The sequence below is a fragment of the Balaenoptera acutorostrata genome, chromosome 7 (assembly GCF_949987535.1).
Source record: "Balaenoptera acutorostrata chromosome 7, mBalAcu1.1, whole genome shotgun sequence".
In the NCBI taxonomy this organism is placed as follows: Eukaryota; Metazoa; Chordata; class Mammalia; order Artiodactyla; family Balaenopteridae; genus Balaenoptera; species Balaenoptera acutorostrata.
In genome coordinates, this window is record NC_080070.1 from 16,344,211 (window position 1) to 16,370,500 (window position 26,290).

The 26,290-nt window shown below is 44.6% G+C and overlaps 1 protein-coding gene across 1 annotated transcript in view; it reads left to right on the forward strand.

Annotated features, from left to right (window-relative positions):
- Positions 1-25,881, forward strand: part of CREB3L2 (cAMP responsive element binding protein 3 like 2) — a 129,759-nt gene extending 103,878 nt beyond the window's left edge. Inside the window, exons 9-12 of the mRNA XM_007177097.2 lie at positions 10,959-11,058; positions 11,341-11,467; positions 13,145-13,361; positions 15,078-25,881. Coding sequence (XP_007177159.1) covers positions 10,959-11,058; positions 11,341-11,467; positions 13,145-13,361; positions 15,078-15,153 — 520 coding nt within the window. The 3' untranslated portion in view covers positions 15,154-25,881. The remainder of the gene's footprint in view (positions 1-10,958; positions 11,059-11,340; positions 11,468-13,144; positions 13,362-15,077) is intronic.
- Positions 25,882-26,290: the final 409 nt, after the last annotated feature.

Genomic DNA, 26,290 nt, shown 5'->3' on the forward strand with positions numbered 1-26,290 from the left:
ACCCTGCTGGGTTTCCCTCTGTACTTCTGGGAATGTGTGCTCATATAGCAAGTCAAGGGCAATCACCTCTAGTGCTCTGTAGACAAACAACAGAAGTAAGTAAATGTTGTCACCAGCTCCATGTGGTATCACCTTGATCCCTTGAGGCAAAGGAGCTGGTTTCCAGTATGACTTCAGGTTTCCGGTTCCATGGTTGCCTTTGGCCATTAGTCTCCTGAGGCTTCCTCTCTTCTTATCTCCACCTTTACTCCTGCCAGAGTGGTTCTCAGGGTCCTGAACCCCACCAGCGTCTGTATCCATCTTGTTAACATCCTGAGCTGAGAGTGTTCCCACCCCCCTGTCCTAACACTTGCTGTTGCAGAAGTCCTGTGTTCATGAATGGGACAAATCCAGGTCATGAACTGGTGAGAAGGGGAAGAGGAATCCATCCAAGATAACTGTGGAGTTTGGTCCAGGTTGGGTCTAGTCTAGGGGCTCTGAGTGTCAGGTCTACTCATAGCCACACGGGGGCAGCAGAGGCACAAAGAGCGGTGGGTGCTTGTGACGAGACGGGGTCGCTGCCACCTTTCCTGGGAAAAAGGGTCTCTCCTCCCCTCTCCAGGCTGACCCTGCTCTATCATATTTTTCTAAACTTAAAAAGAAAAAAACCCACACATGTAATATATGCCCATTGTAGAAAAAATTAGAAAATACAGTTAAAAAAGGAAAAAAAAATTACAATCTTTTCACCTAGAGAGATGTTTACATTTTGGAATATTTTTTATATATGTATTTATATTGTACATCCTCCTCTGTTAAGAGCCTTTTCCATTTAACAAAAAACACTGGGTATATATTTTCATATCAGTAAATATATTTCTACAGAATCCTATTTCTTTCAGATTTTGATAAAGAGCTGTCATCTGAGGAGCACTGACATAAAGCACATGTGATTCTATGTAACAACAGTCCGTGTTTTGCAATTGTTTTTTCTGTTTTACAATAATGGCCACAGCCTTTTTAATACGATATTGGTTATTATGCAATATGAGTTATGGGAGCATATGCATATTTGAGCTTGGGGTCAGCATATCTGGCGTTCTTCCCTGAGAGCCAGTGGTGGTTTTCTTTCTGTTTCCTTCACTGACTGTGGAAGTTTTTCCCGGCCATTCAGCCTGCTGGAACCTTGACTGAGAAAACCGTCTATCTTACGCTGGTGGTGTTCTGCTTGTCCCTTGATTGGCAGGAGCCTCCCCTGTGGTTCCCCCAGAGGCCCAAGTGCCGTCTCTTCCCTCTTCCAAACTTACCTCTCCTGGTAGACAACCTTTTATGGTGGAAATGGCTGATACTTGATTAACCTGCAATCTTCCCACAGGTAGTCTGATGAGGGAGTTGCTATAGTCTTAATCTCTCAGTCCAGCAGCTTTTAATGTGCTTTGGTTTGAGAAGTCAGGGAATAAAAGCAGAGCCGCTCTTGTTCACACGAGGAAGGGCCTTCCTTGCCCCCGACTTCCTCTTCTCCCTTCTTCTTCTGTTCCTGCCAAGCGCCTCCCCTCGCCAGAGGACACTGCAGTAGCCGGAGTGACTGTAACATGAACCGTGGCAATCTCTTGCCCTAAACCAGTCAGGAGGAGTTGGTGTGTTGGGCCCGTGGTAAGGGGAGATTTTCGGACCCTTTATTCGTCACACCGTGTGAGTGACCCAGTGTTTGAACTAAGTACAGGGTAGGGCCCAGCGAACACACACCTGTGTTTGTGTCCTGTTCGTGCTTCTTGTATTAACGTCCTTTGGAGGTAGCTGTGCAGAGGCAGAAAGAAATGGCTGTGAGAAGTGGACAGGACCCTGGGTCACCAGAAGTGGGGTGGGAGACCTTGTGTGCCGTTGTTTCATTTGGCACGATGTGGCAGGAAAGGCGAGTGGGTATGTGGACCAAAATAAAGACAAATTATACCTCTTTACATTTTACCACTTCTGTGCTCCCTGCCACGAGGGACTTTCCATCTATCCAGATGAGAACGAGCGCTCAGATTCCAAATCAATCCCGCCTCTTCGGTTAGTACTTGCCTCAGCAGCAGCCATTTAGCATGCTCTTGGCTTCTAGGCAGAACAGCCCCTTTTATCTGAGCTCAGGAAGCTGGAAGAGGATGGAGACAGGAGAGGAGACTTCTGCAGCCTTACCCCAGGAGCCTGAGAGCAGCCGAAGCAGTGGGAAGGCGATCCGCTAATCGCATGCCACTAGGAAATGTGTGCGCTGAGAGTGAGATGGCTTCCCAGGGGGCCCTCCTTCCGCTGCTCGATCAGGATATACATTTGCACTTGCAAAGTCCAGGCGAGGCCATGCGTGGCGCCGGAGGGTCTTCCTGGCCTTCCTTGCTTATCTTTCGTCTCTCCGAGCTGCATGTCTCATTCTTGAGAGACCCTGTCTTTCCCCCACTTTCTAGCCTTTTCTTCTGCACAAGTGATGCACATGTACTGCCCAGCCCATCCATTTTAGGTGTCTGTGGCCCAGTTTGCTCCATTCATTTTTAATTTTGCCCTCGTGCTGTAGGCTGTAGGGCTGTGAGCCACTATCCCTCTCCTCAGCCCTGATTTGTAGACTCATAGGAGCTTAGGCTTGAAATGTACTTTAGACATCATCTCATTTAACTGTTAGTCACTTCCTTTTACAGAAGCGGAAACTGAGGGCTGATGAGGTTAAGATCATCCATTTAGAGGCAGGACAGGGACTAGACCTGAGCCACTTACTTTCTCACCTGGCCCTTACCTTGGTCTCTTTTGCCACTGTCGTGCTCTCTCTCCAAGGACCGCTGCCTTTCCCAGCACGGGGTCAACCGTAGTTCCAAACAAGAGGGCCCAGCTTGGGATCTGTGTTTTAGGGGGCCCTGCTCTGGCTTTCCCCTAGCCACGCCCCTCCCCGTGGGATGAGGAGTCAGCAGGAGCAAGGCGATTTATCTGTCTGGAGCTCTGACCTGGCCTTGGAGGGAGCTCGACGGAGCAGGTGTCGGGGGTACCCGTGGGCAGTGTTTGCCTGGCTTGGGATAGGTGGGGTGAGGAGAACCCTTAGGATGTATGACATGTGTGGGATGTGGGCCTCATTGGTATTCTTTCTCCGAACCTCACGGAAGGTGAGGGATATGCTTGTCCTGTCTGTGTTGTTACCAGAAACAAGAATTCATTAGTTTTCCTCTTTGACCTCCCTCTTAGCTACAGTCCTCCTCTCTGCCTCTACTTTTCTTGTTCTTTAAAATCTACATATGATTCCTGATGGAGATCTTTCCAGCCAAGCCCACTGGGCTCTGACTGCGCTCTCCTCATTTGTTGGTTTAGCCGCACAGCTGCGTCCATTTGCACCGGTTTTGTCTGTCGGATTCCTCCTCACTGTTGTGTCTTCCACACGTGAAGTCTTCTCTTCCCTTCGGCTGACTGTCATCAGCTGGTCCCACTCTCCTGCTGTGCACAGAGAGGCCGTTAGAGTGCTCAGGAATGACCCACGTCCAGGAATGACCCTCTGCAGACCTTTATCTTGGTTTAAATCACTTTTCATTTCTCCATTATCTCTAACTTCTGGTTGTGTGAAGAGTATAAGCTTTCTTTTCAGTTGAAAATGTTACAAACTTCAAAGGATTGCTGGATACTAGACTAAGTTTCCCAGAGAGTTTACAAAGGCATTTTAGTAGGACTCCATGGTAAAGTTAGACATTCCTCAGCCCCAGAAAACATTCTAGAACTCTCTCTTTTTTGTGTTCCTGGTTGAGTAGGTGATAGAATATTTCAGAAGTGCCCTCTGGTCCCTGAAAAATAAACCTCCTTATAATGTGGCAATTACACAGTAAGAGAAAGGAGAGCATTTGTATTTTTAAAAATTTAGGCCAGAGCCCCATGAACAACTTTCAAAACTGAAGTGAAAGATCATAAATAAATGAGTATTTATTCAAAGTTTAGGATTTTAGCAGAATGTGATTATCTTTTGTATAAGAGTTTGCACTTTAGTATTTAAAAGTCTTTGAGGTAGTTTGAGAGTCTCCTTAAATATTGTTATGTAATGTTTTGAATTATTATTAACATTATATCCTACCACCTCCCCACCCTCCGCCTAAGGATTTTGAGGTAGGTGTTTTAGCTTTTTTTTTTAATAATTTTATTTATTTATTTGTTTATTTGGCTGCGTTGAGTCTTTGTTGCTGCGCGCGGGCTTTCTCTAGTTGCGGTGAGCAGGGGCGACTCTTTGTTGTGGTGCGTGGGCTTCTCACTGCGGTGTCTTCTCTTGTTGTGGAGCTCGGGCTCTAGGCGCACGGGCTTCAGTAGTTGTGGCTCACGGGCTCTAGAGCGCAGGCTCAGTAGTTGTGGCGCACGGGCTTAGTTGCTCCGCGGCATGTGGGATCTTCCCGGACCAGGGCTCAAACCCGTGTCCCCTGCATTGGCAGGCAGACTCTTAACAACTGCACCACCAGGGAAGTCCCTGTTTTTGCTTTTTGACACCTCCCCCCAACCCTCCGTACTTGGACACTAATTCTAGAAGACTGGGGTGGGTGGGGAGGGATTCGGGTGGAGTTTTGCTTCGAAAGGACATGGGTGCCTGCCTCTTCCATCATGAAGCCACCTAATGTTCACTCATATAATTTTTTTGCATGTGTGCACTAGGTAAGTAGCACTTAGACTTTTTTGATCATATTGTTTTACATGTTGTGTAGTGACCCAGACACACCACACATACATATACATCACATTCATAACTAATATGAAAGTTTCACAAATGAATACTTATTTACTATGTGTGATGCCCTCAGATATTGTGTGTTGTATTTGATTCTGTTTCATTAAATACACCAGTCACACCCCAGCTGTTTTCACAACCCACGAATGGTTCATGATTTGGAATTTAGAACTTACTGCTCTAAGTAGTTCCATAAGTAAAAAAAAGTTCCTTCATTCCTGTGGGAGGCTGATTCACCCAGAGGGTGATTTACTTACGCACACAAATGTGCACACATGCATTATAGCCCAGCTAGTTCCATTTCTGAGTAAGGTGTGTTACAGGATTTGATGGAAATTGTGTTTATAGAGAGTACCTGGTTTGAAGCTCCTGACACAGCAAGTAATTGGGAACCATCAGTTTATTATTTTTCCTGGGTCCTAGTTTCTGACTCCAGTGGGAAATTAGGTACTAGAATGTTCAAAGTATAAGATGCAGTGACTGTATCACTAGCTCGTTCTCTCTCGCTCCCTCCCCACACCAACCCCTGCTGTTTCCCTTAAATAACAGAAACATAAGAAAACAAAATTAAACCAAATACAAGAAAACACATGAGGCTGTTGATGCATTTCCCAGTTTTTATAAGATTGTGTCTCACACTCTTGGCTACTTTTGAATGTTTTGCCCAATTTCCTTTGATATGCCTCCCAAGATACAGGGTGATGCTTTATTTTGGGCAAGGCTGGCAGCTGCCTTTAACTGCTCTTTTACTAGGAGCTGTGTGAGGACAGCCATAAGGTTTATTTTTACATCTCACCACAGGACAAAATCCACATTTTCAATCAAGTGTTGGACCCTCCAATTTAACAAATTGTGAAAAATGTCTTGGCCCAGATAAACATCTCTCTAAATTAAGACCTTGCTCCCGGAAGCCCAAGAATTCATTAAGCCATAATTAGCCATGATCACTGATGATTTAACATACAGTAATAAAGGAGAAGTTTAAACTGAGCTCTGAATGCACTGTTGGAAAGAGAGTCTGTCCTATGATTGACTTTTTTATAGCTTTAGTTTTAAAATAATTCTTCCATTTCATCTGTTGGCTGCCTTTTCTCCAGCCAGCCCTTTATGCAAGCAGGGTAACAGCTGTCATCCAAGCTCCCAATGCTTCAGGCCATGGCATCTATCCCAGTGGCATCAGGGAAAGTACCACATCATCTCAGACCAACATATCAGTTGTGAAATTCCAGGCTTTCCTGTAAAGAGACTCATCTGTCATCAGTGGAAAGAAATAGCAAGCACTCTGCAAAGGTGTATTTGTTTCAGCAAACCCAGAGTACCCCAGAAGGGGATTCTCTCATTATTCTGTTAGCTGGTGAGGTCAAGAGAATTAACTTTGACTAAGTGCCTGAACTCAGGACTTAAGTAATGTGATTAAAAACCATGGTACTGAGATCTAAATTCAGGTTTCTCTTCCTGGGAGCTTATCGCCGTGTTCTGGTGAATATTACTGACTTAGTAATCCTAAAGCCATCTCATTGGCTCTTTTGGTGTCCAGTGGAGGGACAGGTCTTATAGCTTCCATTTTCCTAAACAAAGCTCAGGTTTGACTTCCTGACACTTGACGCGGGCTAAGGAATACCTATTATTCTTTTATCCATCATTTGCATTTTATTTTGATATATCCAGAGATCTGCCAGGAAATGTTTATTTTACCCTATTGCTTTTATTTGTATCAGATCACTGAAACTTTGTTAGTATGTATCTCACTGCCATCAGATTCACTGTGGCCCTTCTGTCTGCAGTTTGGTCACTGTAATCTTTTCGTATTTAATGGTGGACACATCTCTTGGTTGTGCTGTTGTCAATGTGATGCTTTTTTGGGGGGGGAGGGGGGCTGCGCTGCGCGGCTTGCAGGATCTTAGTTCCCCGACCAGGGATCAAACCCGGGCCTCGGCAGTGAAAGCACTGAGTCCTAACCACTGGACCACCAGGGAATTCCCTCAATATGATGTTAATGTGACTGGATTTAAGAAAAATCTACTTAACTAAGAAATCTTTTGATCATTAATTTTATTAGGTTATAGGTTCAGGTACCATGGTGTGCTGAATTGGTAAGTACGTGAGCTATGGAGTCAGATAGGTTTGGGTTTACATCTTAGGTCTTCTAGTTACTGGTTACATGTCTCTGAAACCTTTACATAGTATCTCAGTATATGAAGTTCTAGAACTCAGCCAGTGGACACTCAATCACTAATAATTTTCTTTCCTTATGACAAAAATGAGTGTTTCTGTTGTATGAATGTCTATGAATTTCCCAGACTTTATCACATCATGGAAGTCTATTTAGATTTTGGGGAGTGGATGAGCTACCCTGCTTTCCTTGGGTGGAATCCCTCTGTTGCTGATGGATGGGGCCTTCAGAGTGTCATCATTCCCGCGAGTTCACCTTCGCTAATCCGAGTAGGAGAAGCAGCAGCAAACAGTGCATTATGAATCCCTGTTGCTTTCCACCAAAATTTCAAACTGAAAAATCTATTTTGAACTACATGTTTGCTCATCTTCAAGAGCTGGATTATAAACTGTTAGAAATCAGGGGCCATTAAACAACCATTTTCATTTGCAGTGGATTCAGAATATAATTGTCTTTGAGTTTGCAAAGGATGTACTGATGAATGCCAAGTAAAGCACCACACCACTAGTAAAGACACAGCCCTTCCTGCTCGCCCAGCCAGACTTAGATGGTCCTTCTTCCAAACTGATAGCACTTTACACCTATAGCTGGGGTTCCCAACTTGAGCCTAAGGCATTATGCCATTGGGGTTTAGGTGTGTCTGGCCTGTCAGAGGCCTGTCTTCAGAACAGACTGTGGAGCCTCCTGGGAGACTCTTCATCCTAGGGAAGGGGTCCCAGGCCTCGTGATCACAATCAGAAATTGGAAGGGAGGAGTGAGTCCGAGTATTGTGTGCAATTGGTTTTCTCAGTGGTTCATGCTCTGAAGGCGGGACAAAGGGCAGGGATTGGGCAGGGAGGAGGCGCAGGAAGGTTGTGCGTAAATGGGGACTGTTGGTAAAAATGGAAATGGCGATTTTGCTTTAAAAACACCTTAAGAATTTGGAGCAAAAGTAAATGGCTGTGGTAACATCTGGAAATCTGCTGTCTAATGGAAGCCTGGATAGAGGAATGTCCTCCACCAACTCCTCCACGCACAGGGCACAACTGAGCTTCAACACCTTGGAGCTGCCAGCGCAGGCAGCGGGGTGCCCCATGGGAGTTGAGGTGCCCATCAGAAGCGGCAGCCAGCATTACAGACGTGGCTCTTCAGCAGCCCACCAAGGAAACAGTGAGGCCCCTTTCTGTAGTTTAGCTGGTAACAAAGACCCTGTTGATTGGCACCACAGGAGGAGGCCAGAATATGAGAGAAAAGGTTTGTGCCACACGGTCAAGCATAGGTCTTATCTATGGCTCACCTGTGTATCTTCCCCACGAGTTCCAGAAATACAGCAGGGAGAACCCAAAGAGGGCTTTGGGGCTGGCATTACAGGATGTTGTCAATAAAATGTGTGCCACTGCCCACTAGATCTCAGCTCTGCCAGAAGGAACGCTCACCCAGGAAGTGGGTGTGTCACTCAGCTCTTAGCTTTGAAAAGGCAGCCATGCAAGCCAGTAAGAATGGGGCACTCTTGGGAGGTCCTGGGAGAAGAAAGTGTGATGAGGAAAAAAACTTGCTGCATCATACGATCATTTAACTGCAAACTTCTAATTTTTTTCCATCTTTACTGAGGTGTAATCGACAAGTAAAATTGTGAGATATTTAAAGTGTGCAATGTGATGCTTTGATACATGTATACATTGTGAAAGGATTCCTCACATCAAGTTAATGACCTATTTACCTTATCTTTATTTTTTGGTAAACACATTTAATTTCTACTCTCTTAGCAAATTTCAATTATATGGTACAGTTTTATCACCTAGAGTCACCATATTTTACACTAGATCCTCAGACCTTATTCATCTTATAGCTGAAAGTTTGTACCCTTTTACCAACCTCTCCCTATTTCCCCACCCCCAGCTCCTAGCAACCGCTTGTCTACTATTTCTATGAGTTCAACTTTTTTTTTTTTTAAAGATTCCGTGTGTCAGTGATACCATGTGGTATTTATCTTTCCTTGTCTGGCTTATTTCACGTTGCATGATGCCCTCCAGGTTGATCCATGTTGTCACAAACGACACAATTTCCTAAAGTAGAATTTACAATAATCACGTTATCGGTATTTCTCAGCCTTGAGTAACTCACAAAACTCTTTTAAAGAACGTGTTGCTTGAATGTACAGAAACATAAACCAGTCTGTACTGCTTGTGATTATGCTTCTAGATAACCATAAAGCAAGAAAACGTACAACTAAGTACTAAAAAGACCTCCATATTAATAGAATTTAACGATGTGAAATAATGGGATGAATGATTTTGTTTTGCTTAAATTAAAACCACTGTACAGGGCTTCCCTGGTGGCGCAGTGGTTGAGAATCTGCCTGCCAATGCAGGGGACACAGGTTCGAGCCCTGGTCTGGGAAGATCCCACATGCCGCAGAGCAACTAGGCCCGTGAGCCACAACTACTGAGCCTGTGCGTCTGGAGCCCGTGCTCCGCAACAAGAGAGGCCGCGATAGTGAGAGGCCCGCGCACTGTGATGAAGAGTGGCCCCCGCTTGCCGCAACTTGAGAAAGCCCTCTCAGAGAAACGAAGACCCAACACAGCCAAAAAATAAAAAAAAATAAATAAATTTAAAAAAACAAAAACAAAACCAAAACCACTGTACAAGGTAAAAGTACGGTGTAGATGGGATCACACGGGGTCATTGAGTTCAGAAAGCCTTCGCTGTACATGCTGTGGTCTCCAATTCTGCCTCCGCTCTTATCCATTGAACTGCTCAAAGCAATGGTCTTACTGCCAACCTGTCCTTAGTTGGCTTAAACCTGAGAGAACCTGTTTCGCTGGTACTGGTCACGGGGGAAGCTGCAAACTTGGGAAAACCTGCATGTCCTTCCAGCACTTGGAAGCTGTTCAGGAGATGGGCTATGGTGGAGGCAAGTTATCTGCCAAAGCCCAGAATTCTTCTGCAAATGAGTGATTTGCTGATGCTTTTCAGTGAACTTGTCTGGCTTTCTGATGTTCCATCACAGCATGAATTTTCTGAAAATCTTTGAGACCCAAGAAAAAAGCATGTGCTTGTAAAACCTCTCCACCTTGCCGAGTGCACTGGGCTTGGAGAAGAGGGATGGGGGCTAGGAGCAGTCTCTGCGCCGCTCACGCAGAGTTCATCCCCGAGGCTCTAATTCAGGAGTGTGTGCTGTGGGATCCTTTTCTATGGCCGCACTGTTCAGAATTTGCAAAGAAATTCACCATCTGCTCCTCCTGTGACCTGACGTCACACAGAGCAGAACGTACCGTTCTCACCCTCAAACCCCACCCTTGCAAGGGTGTGCACAGCTGTTCAATTTCAGGGAGAGAACAACTCCTTTTCTGCTCCTGCTCTGTGTCTTTTCCTGGAGAAACATCAGAGTCTGCATCAGAGGATGGCTTCCAAGATCCTGGCTCTGCAGGTGTGTCCAGCTGAGCAGGCTTCTTTGCTCCCGATTCATATTTGGGCTTTATTTCTGCCTATGGCGGTGCTGTGAGCCTTCCAAGTACCACAGGCCTGAGGTGCTCATGGCTGTTTGCTCCCCGCCATTCTTGTTTTCCTCTCCGTCTCTCTCCCTCTCTTCAGATCTGCCATCTGAGCACCTGCCGCTCAGAGATGTTGCTACCCCTTCCTGTCACAGCCATCTCCTCTGGCCACCCCTCCACTTGTTCTCTGCCCGGCATCGTCTTCTTCATGCTTTTCTCCTTTCTTGCATCTTCTTCAATGTTTCTCTTCTCTTGGGTGAACGAATTCTCCTTGGTTCACCATCACCAGCCAATTTTTGCTTATTTTTTTCTCAATGGCTGACAAACAAATCCCGGGATTATCAGGGATGATTTGGGGCATAGAGATGACTTACTCAGAACAGTACAGAATGGACAAGCTGCTCACGTGGGCGGATTCTGAGCCCCGTAAGCTCTGCGACTCTGGTGCTGGAAGACAGTGGCCTACGTGTCTTCACCAGAGGAACCTTTTTCTTGGTACTGTGTTCAAATTCAGATGCACAGCCACAGCAACTTCCCTGGAGCCTGGGGCAGACATCACCCACAAGCATTCTCTTGTCTCTCAGACGCCCTTCATGGCTTTGATTCGTTGTGTTTGCAGAACTCTCCTGCAGCAGCTGCAGAAGCTTCAGACTTTGGTGATGGGCAAGGTTTCTCGCACCTGCAAGCTGGCTGGCACGCAGACTGGCACCTGCCTCATGGTGAGTTTCCTGAAGGGACAGCGCCATCACTGCCCCGGCCCACTCCCCAATCTCCAGTCTCTCCCCAGCTTGCCACGTCCAAGTGCTGGGGGGTTCGAGGGACCACGCAGCTCACTCCGAGGCTGTTTCTCCGCTATGATGTGACGGTGATTGACTGCGTACGGTCTGCTGGCCTGATGGAGGGGAGTTGTCTTCCTGAACCTCCCAGGTGTTGCAGGTGTAAAGGTTTGCTCTGTGGATCTCGGAATTGACGGCGTTCCACTTTCTCTCCTCGTCCTGCAGGTTGTTGTGTTATGCTTTGCCGTTGCATTCGGCACCTTCTTTCAGGGCTATGGGCCCTATCCTTCTGCCACCAAGATGGCCCTGCCCAACCAGCATTCCATGCAGGAGCCCTACACAGCCTCCGTTGGTAAGACAGCACTCAGCAACTTGGGAGGTGTCTTGTTTCTTTTCTCTTTCATTTCTCAAAGCTTAACTTTCTGAAAGAAGTCTTACGTGAGAGTCTAATTTTTTCTTTTAGATGGGAGGACTTTACTAAACCACTTGGTGTAGAGTAGCTATAGGATAAACCTCCCTGGGTACAGAGCAGTGGTCTCAAAATCATTTATCCATAAAAATGCATCTATATCCATTCCTTGGGAGAAGGCAATTCGATATCACTGTTCCCTCTCCCCCATAAAAAACATTCATTGAATAGACCCACACAAGCATCTGCCCCGGAATTAGTTACTCTGCAGTTAACTGTCATTGCTGTGACCGCCAAGACATTGCAGGAAGTGTTCTTGGCTTCTGTTTACATATGAAAGTCTAATTTTTAAGAACTGGTAAGAGTGTAACTTCTCCATTGAAGGGAGGAAGAGAGCCATGGAGGTGTCTGGTGCCCAGGCTGCTGGGTCTCCCCTTGTGGCACTCACCCACTGGGCTGAGACACCCCTTGGAATTCTCTAGAGCTCAGCAGAGCACAGTTTGCAAACTACTACTCTAGACTGTGTTCCCTGGCAAATTCTGATGTCTTCTTTTTGGGTTCTGATAAGGGGGAGGGATGCGCATTTGGGGGGAAGGAGTGGGGAGACCATTAAGTTTTCCATGACATTTTCAAGGAATTCAACTCAGTGGAATTGTATGCGACCATAGTAAGCATCTGTAAAATGAAATTAAAGAATCAGCCTGTCTTACGAAATATTATGCCCAAGATTTAGAAAATTTGGAGAATCAGATGTCAGAAGTGATATTCTCACCCAGATCAATGATCTCTTTTAAGTATGTAGGAAATAAAGAGGTGATATGTAGGGATCATAAAATAGATAACACTAGTAAGAACAAGGGTGGAATTAGGGGGTACTGGATTTGGGGGGTAGGCATAATTTTGCGGTTCTGAAAGATCTGTGGTCTTTGTGAGGTAGGTGTATCCTTGCCAGGTATATGACAGAAAGGTTAGCATTTCAACCAAATAATTTCATTGGTCTCCCGGGAAATTCTTTTTTCCCTAAGGGAATGTATCTCTAAATTTAATTGGAAGCCAATGGGAGCATAGTTTCTCTGTTGTAGAAAATTGCTACGAGCCATCTAGCTATGCAACTATCCTATAAAACAAAAGAGAATGTCTCCGTTGTTTGATTTATGACTTTGGCTATGTGTCTTCTCTCCAGTTTTAAATGAAAACACAGTTTTCTGCCCTTTTACCTTCTCCCTATGCAAGACCTACTCACTGGGAATGCTTATTTTAGCTGCATCTGGACCTCTCCAAGTATTTGACTCCTATTCTCCATGAATTGTTTCCCCCAGATGGTTGGGGGTGGGGCATGGAGGGGAGTTTTATTTTCAAAGCAGTGGGGTGGCAGTATGCTTCCTGTTTATTTGCTTTTCTATTGTTCTTCCAGACTTTTTATAATTGGTATCATTTTTCAATGCACAAAACTCTGAAATCCTGAAGCCTTTACAGAAAGCCAACTCCAGTTGGCACCCTCTGTCCTGGGCAACAAGAACCCATGAATTGTCATCTGCTCCCAGCCCTGGGCATCGAGGGAGGGGATGTGATGTACCCTTGTGGTCTCTCGTAACACCTGCTACTTTGCTTTGTTCGCAGTGAGATCCAGGAACCTGCTGATCTATGAGGAACATTCTCCCCTGGAGGAGCCGTCCAGTTCGGCCTCGGCTGGGGAGCTCGGGCGCTGGGACGGAGGTTCCTCCCTGCTCAGGGCATCAGGGCTGGAGTCCAGGCCTGACGTGGATCTTCCCCATTTCATTATATCAAATGAGACCAGCCTGGAGAAGTCAGTGCTGTTGGAGCTGCAGCAGCACTTGTGAGTCAAATAGATACAGATTCATCTCCTCTAAGGCACCGACAATGGGTTATACGTCAGCAACGTGCAGGGTGGGGTGTTGACTTTCCCACTGGCCTGGTCCAACCCTCGGCTTTTTCAAGACCTATTTCCAGCACCCAGACTCTGGAGAGTCTATTGCTTGTGAACAGCTGCCCCTAGCGGAGATTGGGGAAGAGACCTGGTGTGAGCTGGCCCCGTGTCTGCTGCGCCACTGGGGAGCTGGCAGTGGCGGCTCCAAGAATCGGGGGAAAGGGCTTGACTCCTTTCCTCCCTCAAAGCCTCACAAGTAAACATACAATCCAGTAACAGCAGTGTACTTGCTGTGCAAATGCAGCCTCAAGACACTCCCCAGCTTCCTTCCAACTAGAGATACATATATGTCATGCTACATGTCAGTATGTAGTTTTATGATTTATACGTAAATAAACATGCATTAATTATAATTATATAGTTATAATTACATATTAATATTGAAGGACACTTCGAGAGGCACTGTGCATGTATGTGTTTCCATATTGAAAATAACATACATTTGTCTCCAATTCTCCATGAGGTGTTTCCTTTAGATAGTTATGAGGAACAGTCCTTGTGTAAACACGAAGGCTTGTACAACTGCTGGGCATTGTTGTCATGCTGGGGAGATACCTGGGTACACCAAATGGCACGGGAAGGAGCGTCTGCATCCAATCCTGGTTATACATGGTGTGGTTCGTGGTCTAGCTGAACTTTGCCTCTGTGCCTCCCAGAAATGATGCTATTCCAATGCAAGTGGGAAAGATTTTGTTGCACATTCTTCAGTTTTCTTCCCCTAATGTTGCAGGGGAAAGTTTGTAATTATATATACTATTATATGTTTACATTATATTATACATGCATATAGTGCTTTATTATTATTTATAGTGCTTATTATTTCAAGCACTATGTAAATATGACATATACAGTAAATCCTTTGAAATACTTGAAGAGGTTAGACATTATTATTATTATTATTATTCCTATTTTAGCGAATTGTGGAGCTGCCACTAGGAGTAGAGAAGACTCAGCTGCTCGACTACTTGACTCATGACACAAATCTTCTCTCCTCTTGTCTCAGCTCTTCAAGGCCCCATTGAAATCCCTCTTGTTCTGGGATGTCTTCCTGATATCAGAGCCCTCATAGCCCTCCTCTGAATGCCTAGAGACTTTCTAGGCTGTTACATAATTTAATAATGTATTTATTTTCTGTTATATATTTACTGTTATTTCAAGTTAGTTTGGGTGTTTTTTTTTTTTTTTAGTCTTTATCTAGAATCTTTTAATCTTTATAAAGATTTCATCTTTATCTAGATTTTTTAAAAAAATCTTTATTCTAGACCAAGGATCAGTCTTTATCCTTTTATTTTCTCCTTCCCAGAGTTTAGCATATGGGTAACTAACCATCCTCAAGAAATACAATCATTTAAAGCAATGTACAACAAATCAGTATCAAACTGCCTTGCTTATCCTCTGGGCTGGAATGTCTCCTTTGGCATGAGGCTAGAGGCAGGAATGTGGATGACAGATAGGCTGGTAGCGGGAGACTTTGGGAACAGGGGAGAGGACGAGAAGTGTGCTTGGGCCAGCCTGCAGAGTCGCAGTCATGGAATGATTGTGTCATCCTACCGAGCATGAGGCAGTTGGTAGTAAGACCTCTTTTTCCTTCTGATGCCTTTGCAGGGTCAGCACCAAACTGGAGGGGAATGAAACACTAAAAGTTGTAGAACTCGACAGAAGAGTGAACGCCACCTTCTAAAGAGACCGTCGCCACCTCCCTCTATCTCCTCACTCTACCTTTATGTCTCCAAACCGCCTTTGTCATAAGCTTTTCCTTTTTGCCACCCGATCTTGACCGAAGACCTGGACGTGCAGTCATGGCTTTGGATGCGAGGACAGCCTGGGATTTCCACCCACGGTGAGAGAGCGCCTCCCCCAGTCCCACGTCCCTCCCTGCAGAAGGGAGCCCGCCTCTCTCCCTCCCTGTTGCTTACTGCCATAGGAAATTATCTTAGGGTCAGGGGTGGGACGAGCAGGCTTGTTTCTACCGACAGTGCCAAAAAGATACTGCCTGCTTCTCACCGGGGTGGATGTGACCACCTCTTTGAAGAAGAGCTGACTCTTGTTCATTCGAGACCCCCAGCTCGAGCCACAGAAATACCAGGATGCCTGTTGGAATCTGGCAAAGCACTGACTGACGTCCTGCCTTGCTCAGCCTGGGTCTCTCCTGCCGCTCTGCGCTGAGCCCCCGCTGACTTGTCCTCCGGCACTGGAGCTGGAGCGAGGCGTCCCCTTCGTACTCTCAGGCCGCAAGTGCAATGCCTGAAGGAATCAGGCTTTTCTACTCCAGGCAAACCTGCCCCATCATGTTGCTTGTAGGATTTCTCCACAATCTGTGTCCCCACACGCCCCTAGTTCTGCCTCCTTGGCTTCTCCTCCCCATTTGTAAATAGTATTTATTAGCTTGCTGAGGCTTCCCTGGGCAACCACACTGAAGACATCCGGACGCCTCCCTCCAAGCTAGCAAAGTCTTCTGTTGGCCTTTGGAGCGAGGAGGGCATCCTAGGCTCTGGGATCCCCAATCCTTCCAGGCCATGTTTTGCTTTCTGTTCTTCTTTTTTGCTGGAGCCCTATAATTATAGTTGGGAAATCTCCCTAAGCGTGTGTCCTCCTGTAGAATGAACTCAGAGGGAAAGTTGGAGCAGTGCCTTGCTCAGGTCTGGGGCTCTGTGGATAGATGCTTTTTCTGTCCCATACCCATAACAGGGAAGGGAAGCCCTGTCCCTGACAGCAGGCATTTCAGACAACCCTGCTAGCTTGTCTCTCTCCACCTCCCCTGACACTTCTGCTTTCCCCCTCCTCTTCTGCTTCAACACAGGAGGTGAGCCTGAGGCCTGTTCCTGGGGTCAGAGTAGGTGACATTTGTGTATCCACAGTCTTACCTTTTATAGTCAGGTTTGGCTACTTTGCAGCTCACCCAAAGAGACACGACCTAATCCCCCAACCTACTCTTATTTTTTTTTAATGATTAAAAGTAACTTTTGTAGTTTTAAAAAAACTTTCCTCTTTCCTACAAATAAGAAATGGAAATTGACTTTTTACTGTATAATGTAGAAGACTCCCCTTAAATGTTTTCCCCTAGCTTGTAAAAGATTTTGTGTAAGAAATTTGCTCACGTTTTGTATTTTATTTTTAGTAGTAGCTGAAGCACCCTCAGCTTTAACTCTCTCTCTGTCTCCGTTTCTGTCTCTCATCTACATTGTCATTGGAACCTGTACTTAGGAGAGATTAAGCCACACCTGGGCCTTCTGTTCCATAGCAGACACAGGATTTGGTGTCATTAGCATTTGCCGTCAGACCTCATAAGCAGATCTGGTACCTTCGGGGCTCACCGTCAGTGATTCCTCTCTCCCTACTGTGATGGAGAGAGTTCTGGCTGGGAGGCGGCCAAATTCATCTTCTTAGCACTGATGTAAAGCTGGATCAGGACTGCAGTGGTCCTGGCAGCCCTCTCGGTCCTCTGCATGCCTCTCGCTGTCCTTCCCGTTGGCCAGGGAGGGCTGAGACCGGCTGGGCTGTGCAGGAGGAAGGATGCTAGCATGTGCCCCGCTTCTGTTTCCCTCTACCTTCTCCTCTCCTTCTCTTCTGCTCTAGACCCTCTTGGGCCTGGCTGGTGTCTGCTAACCATGGGCCACTACTGACCCATCCCTCTCTTTAAAATGTCATGTAATTATCAGACACGGGCAGCCTGTGTGTGGGGGGAGGGAGAGGGCGGCTAAGAAGGTAAGAATATAGAATTAACTCAAGTAGTATTTGGACGATAAGAAAGGCAAGCTTTTGTATGTCAGTGAGAATGGGTCATCTTCCCCACCTGACGCACTGGAACCAGATCGGATTTTTAAGTCTCCTGGATCAGCCTGAGTAGAAAACCAGCTCTTCTGAATAAGGAGGGAGAAGGAAAAGGGCAGCAAACTCCTAGCGCCTGTCTTTAGTGCCTTGAGGATTTTATTTCCTCCCTGACCTACCCTTGCTTGACATCACTGTCTCCAGCCCTCCATACGGCAGGGCTTGATCTCTGGGAAACCGTTCTTCCCACAACTGAATCTGTGTCTAGAGACCAGGGACATCAGCCTGAGAGCTCAAATGGCCATTGTAAGGGGATCCAAGGACCAATTGCTGCTATTATGAGAAAGACCTCCGCCCTCCACTCCTTGCTTAGGCGAGTAAGGGGAACTAAACAGTTATCCCTTTAGGAGGATGTAATGGAATCAAGAGGATGCAGAAGAGTTGGATAATACCAGATTGGTTCCAAATAGTTATGAGCGTGTGCACCTTTTCTTTTCCAGGGTTAATCCCACAATGTCAGTGGATTTGTTTCCCCCCCCTCCAGAGCCATCCCATAGATGAGTCAGTAATACCTGGTTAGCCCTGAAGATGTCAAATAGTGGCAGCCTTTTGGCTTCTGAACCTCAGTTTTGGAAAATAAGAGACTGTTAGCACAACCCATCAATCATAAAGAATCAATGTTAATGATAAACATATTAATATAGTTTTCATTATGTCAACAGCTTTTCCTCTTTCCTCTCTTTGATTAGCTTAGTGGAGGAGATGTCTTGCAAAAGTTCAGAGAACACGTACTTTTTTACTGGATGAGACCTGAGTAACCCAGACCCCCCAGTGAGGTTCTATTCACAGCTCTTGACTTTGCACTTAGAAATGGATACTGTAAATGAAAGGCCTCAGTGCCAGGTTTAAGAAAGAATTTCTGTGAAGTGTTAGGACTCTGGAGCCTAGCTCACATAAAGGGAGTGTTATATAAGAATCTGACAGCTGAACTAGGTTGCTCCTTTTGGGCAGGAGGTGGGGATGAGGTTTGACACCAGTACAGGCAAAATTAGATAACCTTTTTATGAATATAAATGATTTTGATTTAAAGACCTAATTTGTAGATTGTGAAAGCAGCTTTTAGCTCAACTTATTTACAAACCAACTATAAATACCATGTTTTTTTCTTCCTAAATCTCTTGGTTTAGCCTGAATGCCAAGAGAGGGCTGTGAATCTCGTGTGCCCTTGGAGCAGGAGTCTTGAATTGGTTCACCTTTATTCTGGCAGTGAGTCAGTGTCCAGAATTTTTGACAGAGGTGTTTTATTAAAATGTTTTTAGCACTTTGTGCCTCCTTCCTCCTATGTCCTCACACCAAGCAAAAGTCACGGATCAGAGGCCCTCTGGGGCCCGCGCCTCCGAACACACATGTCACGTGAGCACGTTGCACACGCAGAGACCTCCCTCTCCCCGTCGAGGGAGAGAGCATCCGTGCCGGCCTTGCTAACGTGCGGCGATGGGAGACGGAGGAGAAGGCATTAGTCTCCCCCTTCTCTGCCAAGAGCTCTTGTCACTAATTCGGTTCTGTTGAACCTTTATTACAGACACCAGCTCTCCTGCTTGCGGTGCAGGCAGGACCTGTGAGACAGACCAGTAGCAGGTGGTGCCCTGGTCCGAGTCATCTTCTTTGAATGCTTTTCAGCTGAGACAATTAGGAGACGTGATCGCATAAGCCCCTCTGGGAGGGCAGCTGCAGGAGAGAGTAGGGGGCTGTGAAGCAGCCAGAGACAGAGTTCAGATTTTTCATTCATTCATTCATTCATTGAGTCAGTCATTCACTCCCAAGGAAGAGTGTTGCAGAAGGCCCTAGTGACTATTGGGGAAGAAGGGGGCTGAGGAAGCTTCATTAATCAATAGCTCTTCAAAAGACCCATGTGCCAGCTCTCTCTCTCTCTCCTTTTTCTCTCTCTCCTTCTCCCTCTCTCTCTTCCTTTTGCGCAGGCACGCGCACACATGCACACTCGCACACTCGCACACACGTTCCTCCCTCATCTTGGACACTCGTTTGTGCCTTACATGTGCCTTATATTTGAATCCAGGATGCCTGAGAAGTACCTAGGGGCTGAGAGATTTTATATACAGCTTTGTGGTACTAGACTGAGGTGGACATGGGAAAAGGAACTTTTTTCCAAAGGCTCAAAAATGGTTTCCTAAAAGTGAGCCATGATCAGATTTGCACATCAGGAGAAAAGGAACAGAGTTATGTCCATTTGGAAAATCCCATCTTGCAGAGGTGCAATCACATCAGAAAATGGCCAGCCGGGATTAAAGGTATTGTAAATCCTCAGAGCAGAACATTTTCTCAGCTCAGAGGAACCTGACGCATTTGAGGATTAAGGCTCCATGTCTCCGTGGACAAAGGGTCAGCACCTACCACAGACAAGACTAGGTATTGTTTCGTTTTGTCCTTTTGGGCAACATAAAATCTGGGAATGCTTTATTTTGTCTTGGTTTCTAGAAGGAAGGGAAATAATAATGCTTGAGCACCCACTAGATGCTGGGTGCTGTGCTAAATAAGTCTTAATTTTATAGAAAGAGAAAACAAGGGCAACTAATTACTATAGATGGATAAACAGCTAAGTGATATGGAAAGTGCAGCAATTTGTGGATCTCTTTCCGCGTGAACACGCTATAAACTTTTAAGGTCCTCTGGGCAGGGCATGCAGTGCCTACTGCCTAGGCTGGCCCTGCTGTGCAAAGTTCAGGTTTTTTCCTCATGCTGGAGATGCTCATCTCCTGTCCGGTTCATCCAATCCTCTGTGAGTTCCAGCTAGCAGCCTTTGCGTCCTGGAAAAGCAACACCAGCGGTTTTAGCTGTTTCTCTGCTCCTCTTCCTTACTCACCAGCTGGCTGAGAACAATGAACTTTTTGCACCATGGACCCATGGCCTATGCTGTTCAGCAAATCTCCATTTCAGATGAAACACTTTCTGAGTCTATGAAAAACACCAGCACTCTTTGACAAATTGTGAGCGACCCTTTTTAAACAATGCTGAGCAGACTCTGCACTATAAGCAACCATGAGCTTTAATGTCTCTGCTGAAAGGCTGGGCTGTCCTCTCTCTGGTGACAACGTTATACAGACCAGCAGTGTTTAAGTCTGAATACATTGTGAGTCTATTATCTGTCATATCATGCTGTTTTTTATGGCTTTTTATTCTTTATCATAGCTAAGTAAATACCAAAAAAAGTAAATGCTTTGTAGGATACTTGTATTTAGTTTGGAAAAAAATGAATTGAAATTGTTATGCTTTTGTATTTCTATTTCTTGCAAATAAAATATTTTTTCTTAAATAGTGAAAGTTGAAAATCCTGATACTCTGTTTTTAAAAGCTTTTCATATAAGCATGGACCTGCATATGTGTGCCTAACCATTCTTTCCTGATTATCTAGTCCAACTGAAAGAAGAGCCTCAAACCAGCAATTTATATGTTATGTACCCCTGAATCCAAGTCTCAATTGGAGGAATATTGAGAAATGTAATTGTTTTTTCAGTCAGTCACAGGAAGAAAAACAGTATTCCCTGGAGATTTATGCTGCTTGACTGCTATTTTCGTTGTCACCTACAACTATTCTCTAACTAGATTTCAGACTCCATGGATTTGATTTTGCTTTCCCCATCTCGGGATGCTTGAGGATGATGGCTTGGACCTGAGCCAGAAGAGAAGGATCCTTCCTCATGTGAACAGTTGCAGAGGACACCTAACACATATTCATGCTCCAGAAATTCTGATGAAATGGTTGATAAAGGTCAACGCACTCGAGCAGAATCATCTTTATTCCATTGCAATCTCTGTATTCAAATTTAATTTTCTCTACTCAGAAAGAGTGGGGCTTCATTTAGCCTTAGAAAGAGTATCCAAGATGTTAGAGACTAAGGCCATGGACCGTGTTTACCTGGACCTCCACCCCCCTTGCCAACTTTTTTTTATCTCAGCAGAATGCCGAACCCTTCCTTGAGCTCATGGGTGCTTTGATCTCCTGCTGCCTTTCTTCTCTGAGCACCTTGACCTTCTCTTCTTCTGTTCCTATGCACGTGTCCTTTCCCAGTGGAGGATTTTAGTCATACACCCTCCCTCTTTCTTATTCTGTGAGCCTATAATGGAAACTTCCTCCTTGACATTCTGATATCTTTCCAGGGGTGTGTGGAGGGTGCAAATACCCACTGGTTTGAAAATACTCTGTATTAATCGTGCCTTTGTATTTTCTGTATTTCTAATGCTTTGACATCTGGGACCTTGCTGACCCAGGAGAGACTGCTGCTCACAGGGGTAGCCAATCACTAGACGAAGTAAAGGACTTGTCTATAAGCACAACTTTCATATGCAAACCAACCAATCCAGAGCCCATTCCCCAACCACTTCCTTTATGGGCTCTCAGGAGCTCACTATCCCCCCTGCCCTAATCACCTAATCACCATGGCGAGGTACCAGACAACTAGAAACAATCTCTATACCTCAGAGCCCACTGAAATTTTTCAAACTAGCCACACTTAAACCCACTTTCCTTGCCTTGCTTGTTCTTTTCTGCAGAAACTACAGTAAAGCCTCTTGCCTAATTTTTCTCACTCCCTCTGCCTCCCAGTCAACCCTGGTGCTTCCCTGTGTGGCCCTGCGTGGTGTGGCAAGCTCCCTCACCTTGGGGACTGTGAGTAACAAACTGCATTTTCTTTTTTAAAAAAATTCAACAGCTTTAATTAAAATTAATAATCATTATCACATATTTAGTAAGTACCCACTGTGTATTGAAATCTGTTAACTGATATAGGACAAATTGCAACAATAGCATAAAGCTTGTCTACTTTGGAGAAGCTAGGAAATTATAAGACATTAACTTAAAAAAATTAACTTAAAAAATACTCCATGTTTATTAGTAAATATGTTGATAATGTTCCATATTCTTTCAACTTGATTCACCTCTCTGCTAATTAATATGTAGTCTAAATCTTCTTATAGATCACTTTTTGGATAAAGATGAACATTTTTTAAGCTTTTATTTTATTTCTTTACAAACAAACTATCTTTTCAATGGCAATTGTCTCCTGATCTGTTGGCCTCACCACATCTAAATAATAATAAAACCTACATTTTAAAACACATTCCTTAGGCATCGGAATGTCAAATCAGAGGCTGATCCCAGGCTCACAGGCATTTGGGTTTCACGGATGGGCCTACTACAATTTAGAGGAACGTAACACAGATTTATTGTCTCATTTTACAGTGGTTGTCACTTTTGTTCCAGAGAAAATAAATGAGACCTACACAGGTTGATGGGGCTTGTTCATGGGAAAAGAAGTAAATCAGAAAGCAGGTGTCTAGAGCGCTAATCCTATGCTCAGTTTCCAGGGTGAATCATACCTCATATCTCTGAAAAAGAGAGCTTTCCAGGCAAGGGAACCATGGGATACAGTGGGGGGAAAAACAGGTTGGATTCAGGAGATAAAGGTTACGGGTTCTTGCCTCATAATACCATTAACTTGTTGACCTTGAGGGAAAAGGAGACACTTAACTGGGTGCCTATTATGTACCAGGTGATTTTCATGTATTATCTGTGATCTTGTTTATTTTCTCTAGAACATTTATAGAGGATATATAATTATCCCCTTTCACAGATGAGGCAATTGGGGTTCAAAAAATTAAGACTCTTACTCAAATTATCATATGGCAAATTAGGTGCTGATGAGAGATTTAAGCCCTGGTCTTTGCTGACTCCAAGTACATAGTATTTGAACTACACTATGCTGTTTTTTAGGGCTTGAGAATTTGTACTTGTAAAAATACAGGAGTTAGCCTAGATCAAAGGTTGCAAACCTTCAGCTCATGCACAAATGTTTCTGGTTTGGCCCTATGATGATTCAAACATTTAAATACTGCTGGTTAACTTTCAACCTTCAAAGATTTCTCACACAACTCCAGATTTCCATATTCTCTTGAAAGACTTGAAGACCTGGCAATTTCAGGAGCTGAATAGTGGTGGCCCTTAGATGGTGTAGGTCATCTCTGCCTGGCCACATTTCCCACGCCCAGGCTGGTTCACTCATTTATGTCACTTATCTGGTCCTTCCGTCATCTGAATTGACAGCCTCTGGACTAGATGGTGGCTGACTTTGTGGGAGTCACGAGAGGGGGAATAAAGGAAAAGATACTGTATTGGTGGTGGGACTAGGAGGTGAGGAAGGTGGTTAGTTTCACCCTGAGGGACAGGAAGTGAGAGGCCTGAGTAGGGAGGCAGTTGGGCTGTGAGTGGGGGAGGAGTCTACCCAGTGATTGCCTTTATAGGCACTACCGGAAAAAGAAATTTGCAATCTGGGCTCTGTTCTCCTTAGTCCCAGAGATAAATCTTCATTCATCTCAAATTTTATATTAAAAATCTTTTTAATGATCCCCCTTGCATAAGACCCTGTGCTTTCCATGAAGTGCTTCCTCATGCCTTCTAATGTAACTTGCTGATCGTCCACGAGGAAGGTGGAGCAATTGTTAGTGTCCCTGTCGCTCAGCTGAGGAAGTGGAGGCTGTTAGAGATGCGAATGGCTCCACGTTAGGTTACACAGTAAATGAGTGCAGAGGAGAATCACAAACCAGGTGTTCTGATTTCCAGCCTAGTACTAGTTCCTTTAACCATGCCTGATCTGGGGCAGGTGACGCTCTAGCTATCATCCATTACCTCTCTAATGGAATCACTTGGCAAGGTGGCACTGCCATATTCTTTTGCCTGGAATTCTCAGGATAGATTTTTAACCCAGGATTTGGGACATTCCCAAAGGCTCCTGTCTCTACAGGGAGGGGAAAAGAAGGCAGATGGCTCATTTCAGTTCTTTCCTGCAAAATAATCCAAGCCACCATTTGCGAGGCTGCTTACAGCTTGATCCATCCCATCATCATTTGATGAGCCTGGGCAGGTCGCACAAGTTGATGTTGTCTTCCAATGGGCACAGCTGTTGCTAGATCTTCTGGCCACGTTAAAGAAGGGTTCTCACCCCAGGAGGAGCCCTTGTGTTCCCCCTCCTCCCTCTATGCTGTCGTTTTTCGATGGAGGAGCAAAAATAACCATTGAGGGATACCGTGAAAGCTGCTGGAGAGGCTGCTGTGCTGTTCTCCAAGAAGTCTGTTTCAAAATGTTTATTAAGTGAAAAGCATTCGGGAATCGGGGCTGCCAGTGTGTTCGTAACTAATGTCCTCCGCAATATTACTGCAAGACAGATGGCAAGTTGAGTTTCCTGATGGGTACATGAGAGGTCCATGTGCTTGGGCTGGTTCAAAGAAAACAACTTCCCCCCAAAGAAAAAATGTAAATTTACAATCACCTACATATTTAGAGACCACCAGGAAAGAAAAGGCGCCTCTAATCCCCCCAATATTTTCTTTGTTGGCCTCATTATCATTTAAATGCTCTCAATGGATGATACAACTTTTTATCCTGGTTTGAGATAGTTTAAATTGTAAATGAATGCAGAAAAGAAAATACAGTTGAAATGGTATGTGCAATATTGCATACATAATTCCACGCAATCCTACCCCAGGGGCAGTACTTGACAGGGGATATAGGTTGAACCAGGAGGGGTGCTTTAGAAAAAGTCAATGAGCGTCAGGGTCTGCATGTATGGTGCAACAGGGAAAAGAGAGAGGTGGAAATAGTGCTATTGAAACCCATGACAAAATTTTCCTGCAATACAACTAAATGTTGAAATATGTAAGATTCAGAATTAAATGATATTGTCAGTGATATTGTCCATAGCTAAAAAAATTAGAGTACTAAAAAGCTTTTATTGAAAAATAGCAGTCCATTTTTCTATATCTTTTCCATCCACCAGTCCTACTTCTTGGAAGTAACCAAATTAGATTTCTTCTTGCATTTATTTCTATATTTGTAAATAATGTGTTTATGTTCTAATATTTTATGTATCAATTTTAGACTCTTACTGTTAGTTCTTTTCATGGTATATAAGAATTTTACCACCATCACACACACACACACACACATTTCTCTCCCCATTTGGCCTCTCTTTCATATTACCAGCCTTCCTCAAAGATCTGAATGGCAATTGTCCATTCTCATGCATAAAACAACATTGACGATGTATAATGATTAGTTATAAATTTGAGAGTCAGGGTAAGCGAATGTTCATTTTCGTTCAACCTAGTGTTCTTCAAACTGAGGGCCAAAGGGCTGGGAAATCAATTTCATGTATTTTTAACCAACAATTTACAAAAGAGAAACAATGGAATGGAATAGAATGGGGTTGGGATGGAATGGGATAGAATGGAATTTCACAGAATAAAATAGAAAATATCAGAATGCATTTAGAGATTAACACTGTTTCATGTAACGTTAATTTCAGTTCTGTTTGTGTGTATGTAAGCATTGTTCTGGGTCACAACTTAAAAGTTATGTCTTTCTGAGGGTCCCAATAAAAATGTTTTAAATTCTCAAAAAAAGAGCATTCATGTATAGCACATAGAGTATAACAAATACTTTATAATAATTTTATATGGAGTATAATCTATAAAAATATCGAATCACTATGTTGTACACCTGAACAACACCTGACTATTGTAAGTCAACTGTACTTCAATTAAAAAAACTGACTGAATTCTCTCTCTTTAAGGAGATTGGATGGTTAGTGTTTTCTTGTTAGGGTTCCCAAAGGGTAGTATTTGAATACCTGGGACCATTCAAGTTTCTTAAGAGGAAAATATTTCTATGTCCTGACAGGGGAACGTGACTGTACAGGTATTCTGGGATCATGGTGGGGAACGGCACCGGGGAGAGTCTAATCGTTCAGTATGTGGTTTACTTCATCCTCCTGTTTTCGTCCCATGCCTCCCCTCTGTTTTCTTCTGTCTCTGGTGGCTTAAACTGTGTTCTATTTGGATTATCTCCATCAAAGAACCTCCAAGAATCTTCTAGATGATTTAGCACTTGCTCTCACCCACCATTGCCTAACTGATGTTGTAAAGGCTGACACCAGGGACTGGCCGTGAGTGAGTTTTTCTCTTCTCTGCCCAAACTCCAT